General features: G+C 45.4%; 1 protein-coding gene across 1 annotated transcript in view; it reads left to right on the top strand.

Annotated features, from left to right (window-relative positions):
• Positions 1-86: 86 nt before the first annotated feature.
• Positions 87-16608, top strand: part of SLC25A47 (solute carrier family 25 member 47) — a 33883-nt gene continuing 17361 nt past the window's right edge. The window contains exons 1-2 of the mRNA XM_035105931.2: positions 87-267; positions 11257-11400. Of these exons, the coding sequence (XP_034961822.2) occupies positions 150-267; positions 11257-11400 (262 nt within the window). The 5' untranslated portion in view covers positions 87-149. The remainder of the gene's footprint in view (positions 268-11256; positions 11401-16608) is intronic.

The raw sequence follows: 16608 nt of genomic DNA, 5'->3' as shown, positions 1-16608 counted from the left end.
ATTTCTGACGCCAGAGAGAGGAGGGGGAGACGGAGCCTTTTGGGGAAGCGGGCGCCGCCAATGAGACGCTCCTGGCCAGGCAACACCCTTTCAGGTCGGCCCTCCGCCCGGGCCTCTCATTGGCTGCGCGGCGAGGGAGGCTGCCGGGGATGGGAAGCCAGTGGTTAGGAAAGCAGCGCGGCGAGGGCGGGCCGGAGGACGCGGGCCAAGGCAGCTGGAGCTCCGCCCGCCAGACGCAGGAAGAGCACAAGCGGTGGCTTTGTGTCGGTGCGTTTTTGCGCGCGAGGCTGGCGCGGTGACGGCGCCTTTGGCTATGTGGCGGCGCGGGGAGGGAAAGCGGGAGACGGTTGCGCAGGCCCTGGAGCAGCGGCTGGGTGGATCTCGCGCCCAGGGGAGAAGTGGGAGCAAGGAAGGCGCTTGCCTTGCCGTCAGGGGGTGGGGAGAGTTGGCCAGAGGCCAGAGACTGAAGAGGACGGAAGAAAGAGCTGCCTGTTGGGTAGCGGGCTGTGCGACAAGCCAGCGTTCCGGTCTCGGCCAGAGGCGATGGGGATGCTTCTGGGCACCAGGTTGGCAAATGCTGCTGCATCAAAAACACAAGGGCCCCGGGATTAAGGCGAATTTTCTTGTGGGGGTCCTCATTATGGACCCATCAGCATGCTTTCTCTCGTGCGTTCCCTCCCCCCCCCACACATACAATTGCATATTTACATAACCTACATTCTGAAAATGATAAGAATAATAAAATCATGATCCTTGAATATAAGTTCTATTTTATTTTTAAAAGACATCTAATAGAATACCATTATTATTATTATTATTATTATTATTATTATTATTATTATTAATGTGGTCCATCTGGATTTTGTTGGACTACAAGACCCATCATCCCTGACCAATTGTGGCTGGGAATGACGGGAGATGGAGTTCAGCAACATCTGGAGGGCACCATGTTCCCCATCCTTGTGACTTAGATGCTGCCGCCAAGAGACTCCCAAGAGAGTGGCTTAAGAGAACTGTTGAAAGTGTGTGGAAAGGTTCTTCCTATCTTAATGGTTGCACTGAGCACCTGCTTGCTACCGTAAAGGCACCTGTTGGGCTACTGTGAGAACAGGATGCTAGACTAGCCGGGCTGATCTTGCGTTCTTATTGGAGTGAGGTGCCATAGGGCTGCGACTCGCATCTGCTTTCATGAACTTGGGCACTGTTTTTCTGTTTTGTGGGAGAAAGGCAGGCATTCCACCCCCCACCCCCCATCAGTAGGGCACTCATAGTTAAACCACAACAACAGGGGTTTAATATACTGACTGGAGCCTTACTATATTAACTGGAGTGCTTCTGAGGGAACTCTACAGTGTACAGTTTGTCATGTAATGATTAATTTTGACATGGGGTTTTCTTTCCAGACTTTTTGCGCCTACTCGGCATTTACTTAGCCTCAGCAGAATGTTAGGTGCTGCACAGAACACAAAAACTATGGTTTGGCCACAGGGGCAACTCCTGGATTCGCTATGGCAAGTTAACACACATTTTCCAAGTGTGCCCATCAAGGAGTATCTCTTAGTCATGCCTTGTGTAACAAATGGAGGATAGCCATATAGTTAGCACTGTAGCTAGCTAAGCAACAGCAGCAAGGCAAAAATGCTTCGATTTTCATAAGCCTGACCAGCTCCTTCCTCTATATATGAAGGCAGCCCTGTTTAAGGAAGCTTTTAATGTTTAATAGATTATTGCATGTTAATGTTCTGTTGGAAGCCGCCCAGAGTGGCTGGGGAAACTCAGCCAGATGGGCGGGGTATAAATAATAAATTATTATTATTATTATTATTTCCCAAACTTGGGTCTCCAGCTGTTTTTGGACTACAACTCCCATCATCCCTAGCTAGCAAGACCAGTGGTCAGGGATGATGGGAATTGTAGTCCCAAAACATCTGGAGGGCCAGCCAAGTTTGGGAAACACTGTTCTATATGCAGGAAAAGCCAATTTCTGGATCCTTACATCTATTCTGTTCACCAAACAGTGGTCCAGGGCTCAGTTTATTTACTGCACAAGCTGGGTCAGGGGCATAAGAAAATTGCTACCATTTCAAAGCGAAGACTTCACCCTCAGGAAGCGGAGGCTCAGGCCCGAAATGATGCATGCATACACCTGAAAGCAAAATGTGACATTATTATTATTATTATTATTATTATTATTATTTACCCACCCTTTATCCTAAGGTCCCAGTGCAGGTTACAACATTAAAAGATAGTATTAAAAACAGCTTAAAACAATTGACTCTCCCAGAAATCAGGTGATTATATAAGGAGGAGGCATATTTATTCCCTCCCCCTCGCCTCACTTTTCCTTACAAGTGACTTTCCATCCCTTGATTAAAATGCAACCAAATGATTTGTCATGCCTTAAAATTTGGTAGGGCTTCTGGGGCTTGATCTGGCCCATCTTCTTCTGTTGAACCATCCGTGCTTTACAGTGTCCTCCTACTTTGGATTGGGTTACTGGCATCTTGGCCGTCTTGCTTTAAGGCAAATCAATGGCTGCTCTTGAGTTTTTATGGCTCGGCTCCTTTGGCCCAGTCTGAGCATTCCAAAAACCATTCGTCATCTTCCGTCGTCTTAGAAGAAAACAACAACCCAAAGGAATCCTGTACATCTGAAATGCATTTTCGCTGGCTTCCATATTTTGAACCACTGGAATGTTTTAAGCTTGTGGGCTCAGGGAACAAAACACATCTTCTATTATTATTATTAAGGTATCTAATCTTTAGTATCTGTTTGAAGAGCACGCACTTAAAAAACCCAAACCCTTGCAAACATTTTTAGCATTCCCCAAATCTTCCAGTAACTTCCAAATGTCAGTCATTTCCTGTGCTTTCACACAGAACTTTGGGCTTTTCCTTTTCTCTGGCAAACCTTAAAGTGGGATTCTTATTGCTAAAGACTTCACTTCCTACCGCGTGTGCTCACTTATTGACAAAGGATCAGTCCTTATTATCCATTAACTTTGTGACCCTAAACAGTTCCCACATATGTGGTGCCAGTTATTGAAGTTAGAAATGATGACATACCAGCCGTAAGTTGCCACCTGTGCTAAAAAATGATGACAAGCTCGGCTCTCCCTTTGATCTACAACTTCTGTATACTTTGCGAATATTAAGTGCTTGTATTCTTCCTGGAGGCAACCATTTATTATTAGACTTTGGGTTTTTTTTAAAAAAAAGGATTTTCCTCATTACAGTCTGGTTGCTTCTAAATGTCCTGTTTATTGAACCTTTATCTTATTTTACGGGTTGGGACGGGGGAGCCCTGTTGTCCTGGCCAGACAGGTTACCGTAGTTGTCTCCTAATTTCAGATACATATACCTGTCACAATGCTTGTAACTCAATGTTAGAAATTCAGATATATAAGCTAAATCGGAAAATGGCACCTTGAACTAGGTTAGGGTCACCACAACAGAATGTCTAGGTACCTTTCCCCCCAATAAAATTTATTGTTATTATTAATAGAATAATAGAATCTTAGAGTTGGAAGATACCCCAAGGGCCATCTAGTCCAACCCCCTGCAATGCAGGAATCTCAGCTAAAGCATCCATGACAGATGGCCATCCAAACTCTGCTAAAAACCTCCAAGGAAGGAGAGTCCACAACCTCCCGAGAAACAACATTCCACTGCCAAACAGCTCTTACTGTCAGAAAGTTTTTTTTTTCAAATATTTAGTCAAAATCTCCTTTCTTGTACCCTCTAGAGCAGAAGAAAACAAGCTTGCTCCATCTTCCATGTGATAGCCCCTGGGATATTTGAAGATGACTATCATATCTCCTTTCAGTCTCCTCTTTCCCCAGCTTTTCATTTCATTTCTATACCACTTTATGTTTTAAAGGGGGGAAAAAAGAATCAAGGATGTTTACAACAAGTTAAAGCATCAAATGAAACGACAACAAAACAAATTCAAACTTGAAGGAAAATGTTTCAGATCCTTTTCTAAGGGACATTTTGCTTTCCCCATATTTATTTGCCTACTTAATTTATATAGCTGCCCCATGGCAGAAAAGTACCCTAGGAAGCCAGTGTGGTGGTGTGGTTAGAACAGGGGTCCCCAGGCTGCGTCCCGTGGGCCAGAAGCGGCCCACGGAGGCCGTTTAACTGACCCACGAGCTGCCCCCAAACCGTGCCGCCTGCTCAGCGAGTCCCCACTCGCTGTGCTAAACCGGTGCAGCACAGCGCAGGGGCTCGCTTCCGTGGCTCCAGAAATTGCTTCTGTGCATGCCCAGATGCCGAAAATCGTTTCTGTGCAGGTGCAGTTTTCGGCATCTGGCCATGCGCAGAAGCGATTTCTGGAGCCGCGGACATGCGTGACCTTAGAGTCAGTCCTAGCCTCCTAAACTACCTAAACTAACTTTACACCAGCTTAACCTAACACCAGTTTGTGCATAGGATCGCTCCCTAGGTCAATATTTAATGCTACCATCTACAGAAAGATGAAGTAAGAGCTGTTCGACAGTGGGATTTGCTACCAAGGAGTGTGGTGGAGTCTCCTTCTTTGGAGGTCTTTAAGCAGAGGCTTGACAGCCATATGTCAATAATGCTTTGATGGTATTTCCTGCTTGGCAGGGGGTTGGACTGGATGGCCCTTGTGGTCTCTTCCAACTCTGTGATTCTATGATTCTATGAAGCACAGGGCTGTGGGAGTGAGCCATTTATTTTCTGTTGCAAAAAAAAAATTACTCAAGAGAATTTAGTATAATCCTCTAATTATTTTTGGTATTTAGGAAAGCCTCGTGCTCTTGATGCTATTAAGTTAACTCTTTGGCCTAGGCGATAATCTTTTACCTGAGGGCAAACCCCGTGGAACTCAATGGGACTGACTTCTGAGTAGACACGTAGAGCAGTGAGCTGCTATGAATTTTTTTTCCTTACAGTCGCCCCTGCACGCACATTGTTTGGTGATGATACTCTGTCCCTCGTATGCCCAGCCAGGTGATTCCTCCCCCTTAACCGCCCACCTTGATGTGTGCCAAGTTCAAGCCCAGCCAGTTCGACACAGAGATTTTAATGCCGCAATGGGCAAACATAACCGTGACACAGCACCAGAGATTTTGTTTGAGCTGGCTCTCCCCGTCAAGGTAGCTCGAGTGCAGTGATTTGGACAGAACACCAAGGGGTTGTGTCTGTCTAGCAATCAAAATAGCCAGATGAGATAATACTGGGAGGAGAAGCAAAAAGTTGGGTTGTTTCGTGATGTTTTCTCCAAAAACAAAGGTCTCAAAAGGATGACAATGGACAGGCGAGTTCCCAGCTGGGTAGGGCAACAGCTGGGTGTGACAGAGCAGTTAATACAGAGCAGAGTTAATACCACGTTCTCAACTCTCATTGCTTGCACCGACCAGCTGGAACTGAAGATGGGAGGAGAGAGGGCAGGGTTTTTCCAAAGGCACAAATTCCCTGTCAGCCAGCTCATACTAAAAAAAAAAAAGCAGCACTGAAACCAAGCAGGTAGGGCTGAGAGAGAGACTCCCTTTCTGAAACCCTGGAGAGCTGCTGCCAGCCAGTGTAGACAGCATGCAGCTAGACGGACCCCAACAGTCTGATTTAGTATAAGGTAGTTCCCTATGAACATAAAATGTTCTTTGCCCCTTGCTTTTACCCTGTATCAGTGGCATTTTCTGCACGGGAATCAGTGGTTCTTATTCACTACGGAGTGGCAAATCATTTGGGAACTTGCCTTAGTTCAGGAACGAACAGGTGCAAAACTAGGAGCACTTGAAACAAGGATGCAGTGACGCATTACCTGCCGAAGGACGAATGAGAAGAAGAGGCTGTTCCATGCAAAAAGAGTAAGCTCTTTTAATAAGGTCTGGGCTGTTAAGTATGGAAACTGAGCACACTCTGTCCTTATACAAATTGTGACTCAGGCACTAACTAGAGCCAGTGTGGTGTAGTGGTTAAGAGCGGTAGACTCGTAATATGGTGAACAGGGTTCCTGTCTCTGTTCCTCCACATGCAGCTGCTGTATGACCTTGGGCTAGTCACACTTCTTGGAAGTCTCTCAGCCTCACTCAGCTCACAGAGTGTTTGTTGTGGAGGAGGAAGGGAAAGGAGAACGTTAGCCGCTTTGAGACTCCTTAGGGTAGTGATAAAGTGGGATATCAAATCCAAACTCCTCCTCCTCCTCCTCCTCCTCCTCCTCCTCCTCCTCCTCCTCCTCCTCCTCCTCCTCTTCTTCTTCATGCAGCTAGAAACCCAAATGCAGTTGAGGGTGCAATAATTTTCATTCAGAGCTTTCAGAATGGATTCTGCAGCATTTCTGAATTGATTCTGCAACATTTCAGAATTCTGCAGCCTTTCAGAACTGATTCTGAAAGTTCCTATAGGTTGGTCAGGATATATTTCGCTTCAGGATCATGACACTTGAAACAGAGTACACAGCTTAATGCCCAGAACAGGACAAACTGGCTCTTGGAGAGGAATGCATAGAAGCACATGTCTAATTCCAAATGCACAGAGCTTGCATGTATCAGTGGAAATACGGTAGGTAAATGCAGAAGAGCGCCTAATATTTGCCTGCTTAGCAGCTTCGGTAACACTATATACATGAAGGTTTCATTTAGCTATTGATACTGAGAAGATCCACGTGGCCTCTGCAGAAGGGTGACACACACATTCCATTCAAGAAGAGAAAAGAAATCTAATCTTTGGCTGCGTTGTGGCAAGATCCTTCAGAGCCCATTCAACAACTTTACTTATTAATGCTTTTGGCTACCGCGAAGAAGTAAGAACCGAGGAAGCCTGAGCCATGCAAGCTGGTTCCTTGCACCCACCTCCCCCTGGCTTAGAAGCATAGTTCCAAATGCACGAGGGGCTGTTTGTATTGAATTTCTGGGACTCAGGCAAAGTCCCAACCACTGCTGGACCAGCACTCATGAGCACTTTTGTCTTGAGGGATCAGAGCCCAGGTGCATGGGATGGAGCAGACAGCCGTTGCACACAACAGTGTTTTGCTACAGGGGGAAGGATGATCTTGGGCATTGCTGCGAGAGTCCGAGACATGAGAAGTAGCCAAGCATCCGGGTGGCACTGCTGGGTGGTATCCAGCTCCCTCGTTCCATCAGTGCAAGGATTTCTGATCTACTGCTTCAAGCCCAGACCGTGTGCTCAGAAATATTTTCCTGTATTTTGTAAAAAACAAGGTTTTTACCTGTGTTCTTATTGCTGTTGCATGCAATAATGCATGAATCGGACCTTTGGGGTCTGTAAGTAAAGCATTTAAATTTAACTAATGGTGCGGTCTGTTCATTGTGAGAGGGGTAGAGAGGTAAAGCGTAAGTGGATTAAACAGAATACTTAAAAGGTCTAGCAGCCTATGTTCCTCACACTTCACTGTGCTGCATGATTCTGTGATTTTGAACTCTGCTGGGAGCTCTCTCTCTCAGGAGAGTGTGTTTAGCCCCATGTTTTGGATATAGGGATCCAGCCAATTCTTTTATTAATTATCCCACACGGGATATCGATCCATATCAAGTTTTCTCCCCACACAATATGAGCCAAAGTGATCAAGGCTATTCAGTGGGTCACAGGTGGACATAGCTGCCAAGTTTTCCCTTTTCTCACGAGGAAGCCTATTCAGCATAAGGGAATTTCCCTTAAAAAAAGGGATAACTTGGCAGCTATGCAGGTGGAGAACAGGAACAAGCTTTTATACTAGGTATGTTCAGTTTCTGTTAATTGGTTCTCATGGGAAACTTACAGATTCTTGCTTCACACAATTAACTCAAGGCAGTGTCAATTTACTCTTGGCAGAAAGCCAAGGTCTGCCTGGCCTGGAAACTACTCTCTGATTGGTTAATGACCAGCACTGAACTATGTTATCTAGGAATGCTAGCACAGTTGTTCCTTGTTGGGTGTTAGGAGTAGGAGTGCTGCGTATGGTTGAAGAGAGAGACAGAGAGGATTTATTTTGCTTTGCTTTGTATGCAGAAACTCTGCTGCTTTTATTTTCTTTTAATAAATCCTGTAAATAGTTATTCTGCGTCTAGCTGACTAGTCATTTCCACCTCAGCTAGCTTCTGCACTGTGCAGGAAAACTCTGCTACATTTGGGCTAAAGCCACTAGAGCTATGCCTGACACTTCAAAATTCTAAAAAGGTACACTAGGCCAGGCTCACTGGAAGGACAGATCGTGAAGCTGAGGCTCCAATACTTTGGCCACCTCATGAAAAGAGAAGAATCCTTGGAAAAGACCCTGATGTTGGGAAAGATGGAGGGCGCTAGGAGAAGGGGACGACAGAGGATGAGATGGTTGGACAGTGTTCTCAAAGCTACGAACATGAGTTTGACCAAACTGCGGGAGGCAGTGCAAGACAGGAGTGCCTGGTGTGCTATGGTCCATGGGGTCACGAAGAGTCGGACACGACTAAACAACTAAACAACAACACTAGGCCAGAGGTGCCTTTATGATACACTGGGCAGATGTACCCCCAGATGGCTCTTTGGTCAGGAGAGACATCTTCAGGCAGAAGAAATTTCAAAGGAATGCATGTCAAGAGGCACCTTTAGCCAGACTTGGCAACTCTGCAGCATCTCAGGGACAAAGGGAGAAACACTCTTGTTAATAAGCCACACACGATCGTTAAGTGTTAACTAGGGAAAACTACGGAACAATCTGTTTTCCAAACCGTACCTTTAAAGCACAAGACTGCCCTGCGCAATTTCTGCGACCCGTAGTTTACACCCCATCCCAAAATAGAGCTTCACTTTCCAGGACACTTAAACTATAGTTCCCAGGATTCTCAGGGGAGGGAAGCCATGTTCTTCCAAGCTGTGGATGTTGGCATGGTTTAATAACTTTTACTGTTGATTATTTTAAATGGTGTTTAACTGAACCAGTTGGACCAATTATTATTATTTATTATTATTTATTAAATTTGTATGCTGCCCTTCTTTTGCAGGTCTCAGGGCAGTTTGCAACATAAAATTGCAATATTTGTTGTTGTTTAGTCGTTTAGTCGTGTCCGACTCTTCGTGACCCCATGGACCAGAGCACGCCAGGCACTCCTGTCTTCCACTGCCTCCCGCAGTTTGGTCAAACTCATGTTTTTCTTTACAGCATTGGACTTTCCTTTCGCTTCCAGGCATATCCGCAACTGAGCGACCTTTTGGCTTTGGCACAGCCACTTCATCAGTTCTGAATCTACTTGTACTTGTCCTCCGCTCTTCCTCAGTAGCCTTCCGACCTGAGGGGCTCATCTTCCAGCGTCATAACTTTTATATGCCTGTTGTCTTTGTCCATGGAGTTTTCTTGGCAGGGATACTGGAGTGGCTTGCCAGTTCCTTCTCCAGGTGGATCACGTTTAGTCAAAACTCTCCACTATGACCTGTCCGTCTTGGGTGGCCCTGCATGGCATAGCTCATAGCTTCTCTGAGTTATTCAAGCCCCTTCGCCACGACAAGGCGTTGATCCATGAAGGGGAAATTGCAATATAAAAACCACAAAATACATAGTAAAAATAAGAACAGCAACAAATCAACAACCCCCCCCTCCACAACACATTTCAATGGGCATTGGGTGCCCATCAGCCAAAGGCCGGGTTGAGGAGGGACGTTTTTGCCTGGTGCCAAAAAGCGCCAGGTGAGGCTTCCTGGGGAGATCATTCCACAAGTGGGGAGCCACTACCGAAAAGACCTTTTGCCACCCTCCAGACCCCTCATGGAGGAGGCACACAAAGAAGGGCCTCAGGAGATGATCTCAGGGTCCAGGTAGGTTCATATGGAAAGAGGCGGTCCTTGAGGTATTGTGGTCCTGAGCCAATGGCCCACATCAGTGAAAGTTGGCTTCCTATGTTCATAAGGCAGGCATACCAGAAACCCTTCTTATAACAGCAATCATCTCTGCCACCAAACAGCAATGATAAGCTATTCATTCGTGGAGGGGAAAATTAATTTAAGATTACCCGTAGATTATATGGGAAATAACAGATGGGGATAATCGAAGGAGAATTTAATTGGTTTGAAGAACAAGCTGTTGGGGAAATTAATGGCTGGTAAATGGAAGAGGATTTGGGATAATCTGGGATTATTGATTGTTTATTGAATATTATAACATATTCTTAATAGATAAGCTAACCTAAACTATTTATCTGTGGTGGCTTGGATAGGAAAATCACTTGGCTTTCATTCTACGACATTTAAATCCTGTGTATGAATATATGCATATTGTAGCATACAGTGGTGCCTCGCTAGACGAATTTAATTCGTTCCACAGGTCTTTTCTTATAATGAAAAATTCGTCTAGCGAATCCCATAGGAATGCATTGAATTTTTTTTGAACTTTCCCCCCCCATAGGAACGCATTAATTGAATTTCAATGCATTCCTATGGGAAACCGCGATTCGCTAGACGAATTTTTCGTAAAACGCATTCGTCTAGCGAGGCAACCTCCGTTAGAAAAAACCTTTCGTTAAGCGGAAATTTCGTTAAGCAGGGCATTCGTTAAGCGAGGCACCACTGTATATTCAAAGCTTATGGAAATGTGTGTCTATGAACCGTTGTCCTAAATGTTCTAATTTTCCAGTGACAATCCCCTTTTTGAGTGGTGGAAGGAGCAGTCAAAAGGTCTCGTGCTTGAGGCCTCGGGTGCATGTTTAGAACATATAAAAGTAAAGGCACCTTTCTCAACCTGTCTGTAGAGTCAGACCACGGGCTGATTTTGCCCCATACTCTCTGCTCTGACTGGCAGCCGCATTTCAATGTCTTAGGGAGAGTTCTTTCCAGGCGTCGCTAAATCCTTCAAACTGCAGGTCTCGGGCGCTGACCTTGGAAGGAACCTCATACATTCAAACCATTTGCTGTACCGCTCAGCTCTTGTGATGTGTTCCTGGATGAGGAGGGCCTGGCGAGATTCACGTCTGATTGCCTATGACCTGGGAAGCAAGGCTTGGTGGGCATCGTCGCTCCTTGCCGAGCCAAGAGATTTGGAACTTTGACACCCCCAATGTCCCGAGTGCAAATTGACCCTGGTCCAGTTCAGCTGCAACGCTCTTTTGCCCTTGGTGATTTGGAGAGCAAAAGGCAGGAGGAGGGAGGGCCCTGTCCCCTGCAGTGGTTCAGCCATGCCTTGTGGAGTCCTGCAGCTTCGATAGGACTCCTAAGGCTGATTCAAAGTCCCAGCCTCCTCCTGCCAGCTCTCGGTTACGTATGCCTTGAAGTGTATCCTGGGAAGCCGGTGCTCCTAACTTCAGCCTATTGCTCATCCCCACCATAGATCCATCCAGAAGGGCCCCTCGTTCCTGGAAAGACGGAGACTATCTGCCCTCCTGCACCAAGGCTGAAGCATTTTTAATCGGGACGAGCAAAGGCAGCTGGCTCCCCTCTGCGCAGATGGATTTCATCGCTGGAGCCATTGGAGGTAATAAATAAATAAACCACCCAGCAGCCCGCTGATGAAGAGAGACAGCTGTGTTAGTGTTTCCTTGCTGTTAACTTTCGGGCAGGTCCCCCACGCCAGAGGGAGAGGGCAAATGACCTTCAAGGCGGACGTTTTTGTGGACGCGAGTTCAGCGCGCGTAGGGGCACTTAGTGGAACTCAAAGCTGGCGGGGTCATTAATTCCAGGAACCCACCGCAAATCGGATATTCTTTCCGTACAATTGCATATACGTGGTACTGAAGGTGAGCCCCTAGAGAAAGGTGAAGACAAGGAGGGATCAGCCGCAGGTGTGAATCGAAAGAGAGACTGATGGGGGGGGGGGGATTGAAGCAGAATCTCAAAGGGGCAGGAACTTAAATGTGTGCCTGTGTTAATGTCTAGAGTGCCATCTTATGCATGAGGCAGTTTGCACAGAACCTGTATGACAGGTCCCTGCCCCTAGGGGCTTACAATCTAAATGAGATACACAAGGAAACAACAAAGGAGGTGGGAAATGGAAGCAAGGAACTAGGGCAGGGGAGACTACATGGTTACCGTATTTCAAGTACATGTACCAGGGCACGATGAGGGATATGGAGTAGGATTGGGATCCCCAACATCGTGCCCATGGGCACCATGGCACCCTCTGATAGTCTCTGTTCGCCAGTGTAGACTAAGTGTGAGTGTAGAGAACCAGTGTGGTGTAGTGGTTAAGAGCGATAGACTCGTAATCTGGGGAACTGGGTTCGTGTCTCCACTCCTCCACATGCAGCTGCTGTATGACCTTGGGCTAGTCACACTTCTTTGAAGTCTCTCAGCCTCATTCACCTCACAGAGTGTTTGTTGTGGGGGAGGAAGGGAAAGGAGAATGTTAGCTGCTTTGAGACTCCTTTGGGTAGTGATAAAGCGGGATATCAAATCCAAACTCCTCCTCCTCCTCCCCCCTCCTCCTCTTCTCCTCCTCCTCCTCCTTGATGCCAGCCAAGGTTGCTGCCCCTCCAGATATTTCCCCCCCTGTTTTTGTCTTGCGGGAGAGTTGTTTAGTTGTGGGGGAATGCCTGTTTTGTGTTTTATTTGTTTGGGGTATTTTGCAATTTGGTGGATTTTTTTTGGGGGGGGGGGTTCTCAGCAACTCCAGATTTCTTCTGTGCAATGGGTATTTTGTGGTGCCCATGCCAGTTTCTTAGGTTTCCAAATGTGCCCTGGGACATATGGACTAGGGGGATGAAGGAGAGGCAATTCCCGAGAGAAAAGGAGAAGGCAAGCAAGGGAGCTGGTGATGGGGAGACAAAGATGAGGAATGAGATTAGTTTCACTGGCAAACAGCAGCTGTCCAAGATTTCTGGCTGCATTTATTCCTATATCTGCCTGGAGATGCTGGGAATTGAACCAGGGACGTTCTGCTTGACGCTATACCAGTGAGCTACAACTCTTCACAAATGGACCATCTCATAACAGATCTCCAATGCATGTAAGTTGCAGGGATCCACAGTGCCAAAACATCATACAATGAGAACATGCCAGGGTTCCCTAAGACATGTTGCCCATTAGTCTCTTCATCAGCTCCAAAGGAGGACCCAGGCAACAACCGACACCCCAGAATTTCCGTGCACCCTTGGCAAAAGGCACAGGCCACCTGCTCAGGTCTGGCGTGTGCACTCTGAAGTTGTGCACGCCTTTCCGAAGAAGGAAACCTGTGGATATTTGCTACACGCCAGGTTTTACTTTGTGTAGTATTGCCATACAGGTGTGCATTCAACAAACACACATTGCTGAGTTTTGTTCTGGCTTGTCCTGGTGAAGTCTGGCTCTGAAATAAGCGGTTTGGCAAGGGGCCAAGGCCTGATCTTGTAACTTGTAAGATTGCACAAGGCCAAAAAAAAAAAAAAAAGTATTCGGTGACTGTGATTCTGAAGAACTAGTGAAATGTGCATGCTTCATCTTTACTAGAGAGGGTTAGATGAGCATGGCATATGGCTGCAGACTGAGTGCCTTGTTGATTTACCTGCGCCAGTTCCAGATCTATATTTTGGCAGCTGCCCTTAGCTATTTCCTCCAGGTGGTTATTTCTGTCCATTGAGAGATTATGGATTTAGAGTTGATTGACATCCATGTCCTGAAGGATCACACAGGGCGGTGCTCCTGGGATGGTGCCATTCAGAAAAAAGGAAGGAGATTAAGGGCACCTAGTTGCATGACATGGCTTTCCCTGGCCCAAAAGTCAAGGTTGATGGGAGTTGCAATCCAAACCTTCTGGCATGCAACAGGTTTGAGAAGGATACCGCAGGGAAAGCCTAAATTGCCTTCAGGACTCTCTTGTGCTATTTATGCTAGTACAGAATACTGTATCTTTTACAATGCTTTTTTTAAAAAAAGAATTATTTGTTATTTTAAAAAAGCATAAGTTCAAGCAATACATAATTCTTCTATATTTATCAAAAATACAAAACTTGCCCAGACGATATACAAAAATCCCCCACCGAATAAAGAAAAAGAAAAAGTAGAACAAAAATAAGAGAAAAAAGAGAGAGAGAAAATAGCACAAAAACTTTAAAAATCGTTCTTCCAATTATTCCATCTGTAATTTATATTATTCCTAGATTATCGCACATTCATGAATATAATACCTACTTAACATTTCTTTCGTGTATTTTAAACCAGGTTCAGCCTAGGCCTGCTATTAGAGTTTTCAATACTCCATTTTTCAGTAAATATTCTTTAAACATCTCCCATTCTTTCTTTGCTTTTTGTCTTGTTTGCCCTCTTATTCTTGCAGATGTTGTTGCCAATTGTATATACTCTGCCATCAGCGTTTGCCAGTCTGCTATGCTCGGTATCTTTCCTGATTTCCAATTTCGAACTACAGTACTAGGATCCTCGCTGCTACTAATCCATACATAAGTTATGTCCTCTTTGTTGTTTTAATTTCTCCGGAATTATATTTAATAAAAAATATTTCAGGTTTTTCCCTAAATGTATATTTTAGTACATTTTAAAGTTCTTCATTGGTATATGTGGTGGAGTTGTCCTAACATAAGTAACTATTGGAATTTGATATAATTCCAATAGTTACTTATGTTAGGACAACTCCACCACATATGTATCATGGATCCTCTTTTACAATGCAATTGAATCCAGAGCTGCCTTAAAAACCCCAGCAGTAAAAATAAAAACCTAATGCTAAGCCTGAAAACAGCCTAACAGTTCTGCATTTAGATAGCAAGGATAGCATTTTTTAATTTTTTTAAAAGGGAATTAAAGCAGAAATCTGGCAAACTGAAGTTAAGATTAGAAGAGACTGTGAGAAAGTGCGGGAAACCATAATCGACAGATCTCAGACCCTCCAAGTGTCCCTGTTTTCCAGGGACAGTCCCGGATTTACACAAGCTGTCCTGGTTTCTGATTTGATCCTGGAATGTCCCACTTTTCTTTAGGTCATCCCTATTTTCATCAGAGAAATGTTGGAGGGTATGTGTAAGTCATGAAACCCCCGAGCCAAGGAGATAAGCAACTATACAACCAGGATGGTTACCTGTCATGGATGCTTTAGCGGAGTTTCCTGCACTGCAGGGGGGTTCGACTAGATGATCCTTGGGGTCCGTTCCAACTCTACAAATCTACAATTCTTTGATTCTTTGTGATCTGGCCCTCTTGTATTAAGGAAGCACTTAGAATAATAGAATCGTAGAGTTGGAAGAGACCACAAGGGCCATCCAGTCCAACCCCCTGCTGAACAGGAAACACCATCAAAGCATTCTTGGCATATGCCTGTCAAGCCTCTGCTTAAAGACCTCCAAAGAAGGAGACTCCACCACACTCCTTGGCAGCAAATTTCACTGCCGAACAGCTCTTACTGTCAGGAAGTTCTTCCTAATGTTTAGGTGGAATCTTCTTTCTTGTAGTTTGAATCCATTGCTCCGTGTCCGTTTCTCTGGAGCAGCAGAAGGTCTGGACGGTCTGGAATGTTTTTATTCTTATTCTTTCCTGTTTCCAGACCTGGTATACAAGCAGATATCCCCAAGCTCCCAGGTTCTAGAACTAGACGCGTGCCTCCTCCACAGACTAACTCGCAAGGATGTTGCGCTAATAATGAGATTAGGATATGAATTATAATACATCCTGAGCTTTTGATGAAGGTGTAAAGCCCAGTCTTAAGTAATTAGAGAAGCTCTATGCAGGAACATGCTCTTCCTGTTGGGACACTGAACATAGTTTAGAGAAAGGGAGGAGGCTCAATGAGTGTGAGAACCTCCTCTGTAAATTACTTTGTCTAATGATTAAAGCACCTGCAGGGCTTCCATCCAAATGGAGGAAAAAGAACAACCTAGCTGCGGTTTAAACCAGCGACTTGGGTGGGAGCTGGTTTTGAGGAAAACACATCAAAATGTGGTGTTTCATTTTTTTAAAAAAGTGCAAGATACATACAGAGCAGACACCGACTGTGTCTACCATTATGTGGCAACGCACTAGATACAGAATAAATACCGTAGGAGTGTGTACACCGTCAAAATAAGATTACTCAAATGGCAAATGATTTTGACTGCACCACAGGCAGGGTAGGGGTGATTACAGTATTTTTCGCTACATAAGACGTACCCGACCAAAAGACGCACCTAATTTTTAGAGGAGGAAAGGGGGAAAGCCCTGGTTTTTTGGGGGGATCAGCTCAAAGTTGTGCAGCTTCTTTTGCAAATGGGAAAAGCCCCATTTTTTTGAGCATCAGCTCACAGTTGTGCAGCTTTTTTGCAAAGGCGGAAAGCTCCATTTTTGAGGATCAGTTCAAAGTTGTTGAGCTTACCTTGCAAAGGGGGGAAAAATCCTGTTTTTATGGGGTTCAACTCACAGTTCTGCAGCTTCTTTAGGAAAGGAAAGGGAGCCATTTGTACAGTTTCCAGACAGATAATCTAATCAGCCAGTCACATGTCAGATGGGGAAACACAACAATGGAGGCCTGGGCAAGGGGCCGGGCTGGGAAGGGAGCTAGCGTCTCTTATCTCCCTCCCTGATCTCTTGCAATCAGCTGCTGAGCGGGTTCCTTTAAACACCCTCCTTCCCCCTTGTTAGCCTTTAGCTCTTTCTTAAAAAAAACTAAAATCTACCTTTTGCCCCTGGGCAATTTGGCTCCAGGGACCATGCATTCGCTCCAGAAGATGCACAGACATTTCCTCTTACTTTTTAGGAGGAAAAAGGTGCGTCTTATGGAGCGAAA

The sequence above is a fragment of the Zootoca vivipara genome, chromosome 1 (genome assembly GCF_963506605.1).
Source record: "Zootoca vivipara chromosome 1, rZooViv1.1, whole genome shotgun sequence".
In the NCBI taxonomy this organism is placed as follows: domain Eukaryota; kingdom Metazoa; phylum Chordata; class Lepidosauria; order Squamata; family Lacertidae; genus Zootoca; species Zootoca vivipara.
This window is presented reverse-complemented; position numbering and strand designations above follow the sequence as displayed.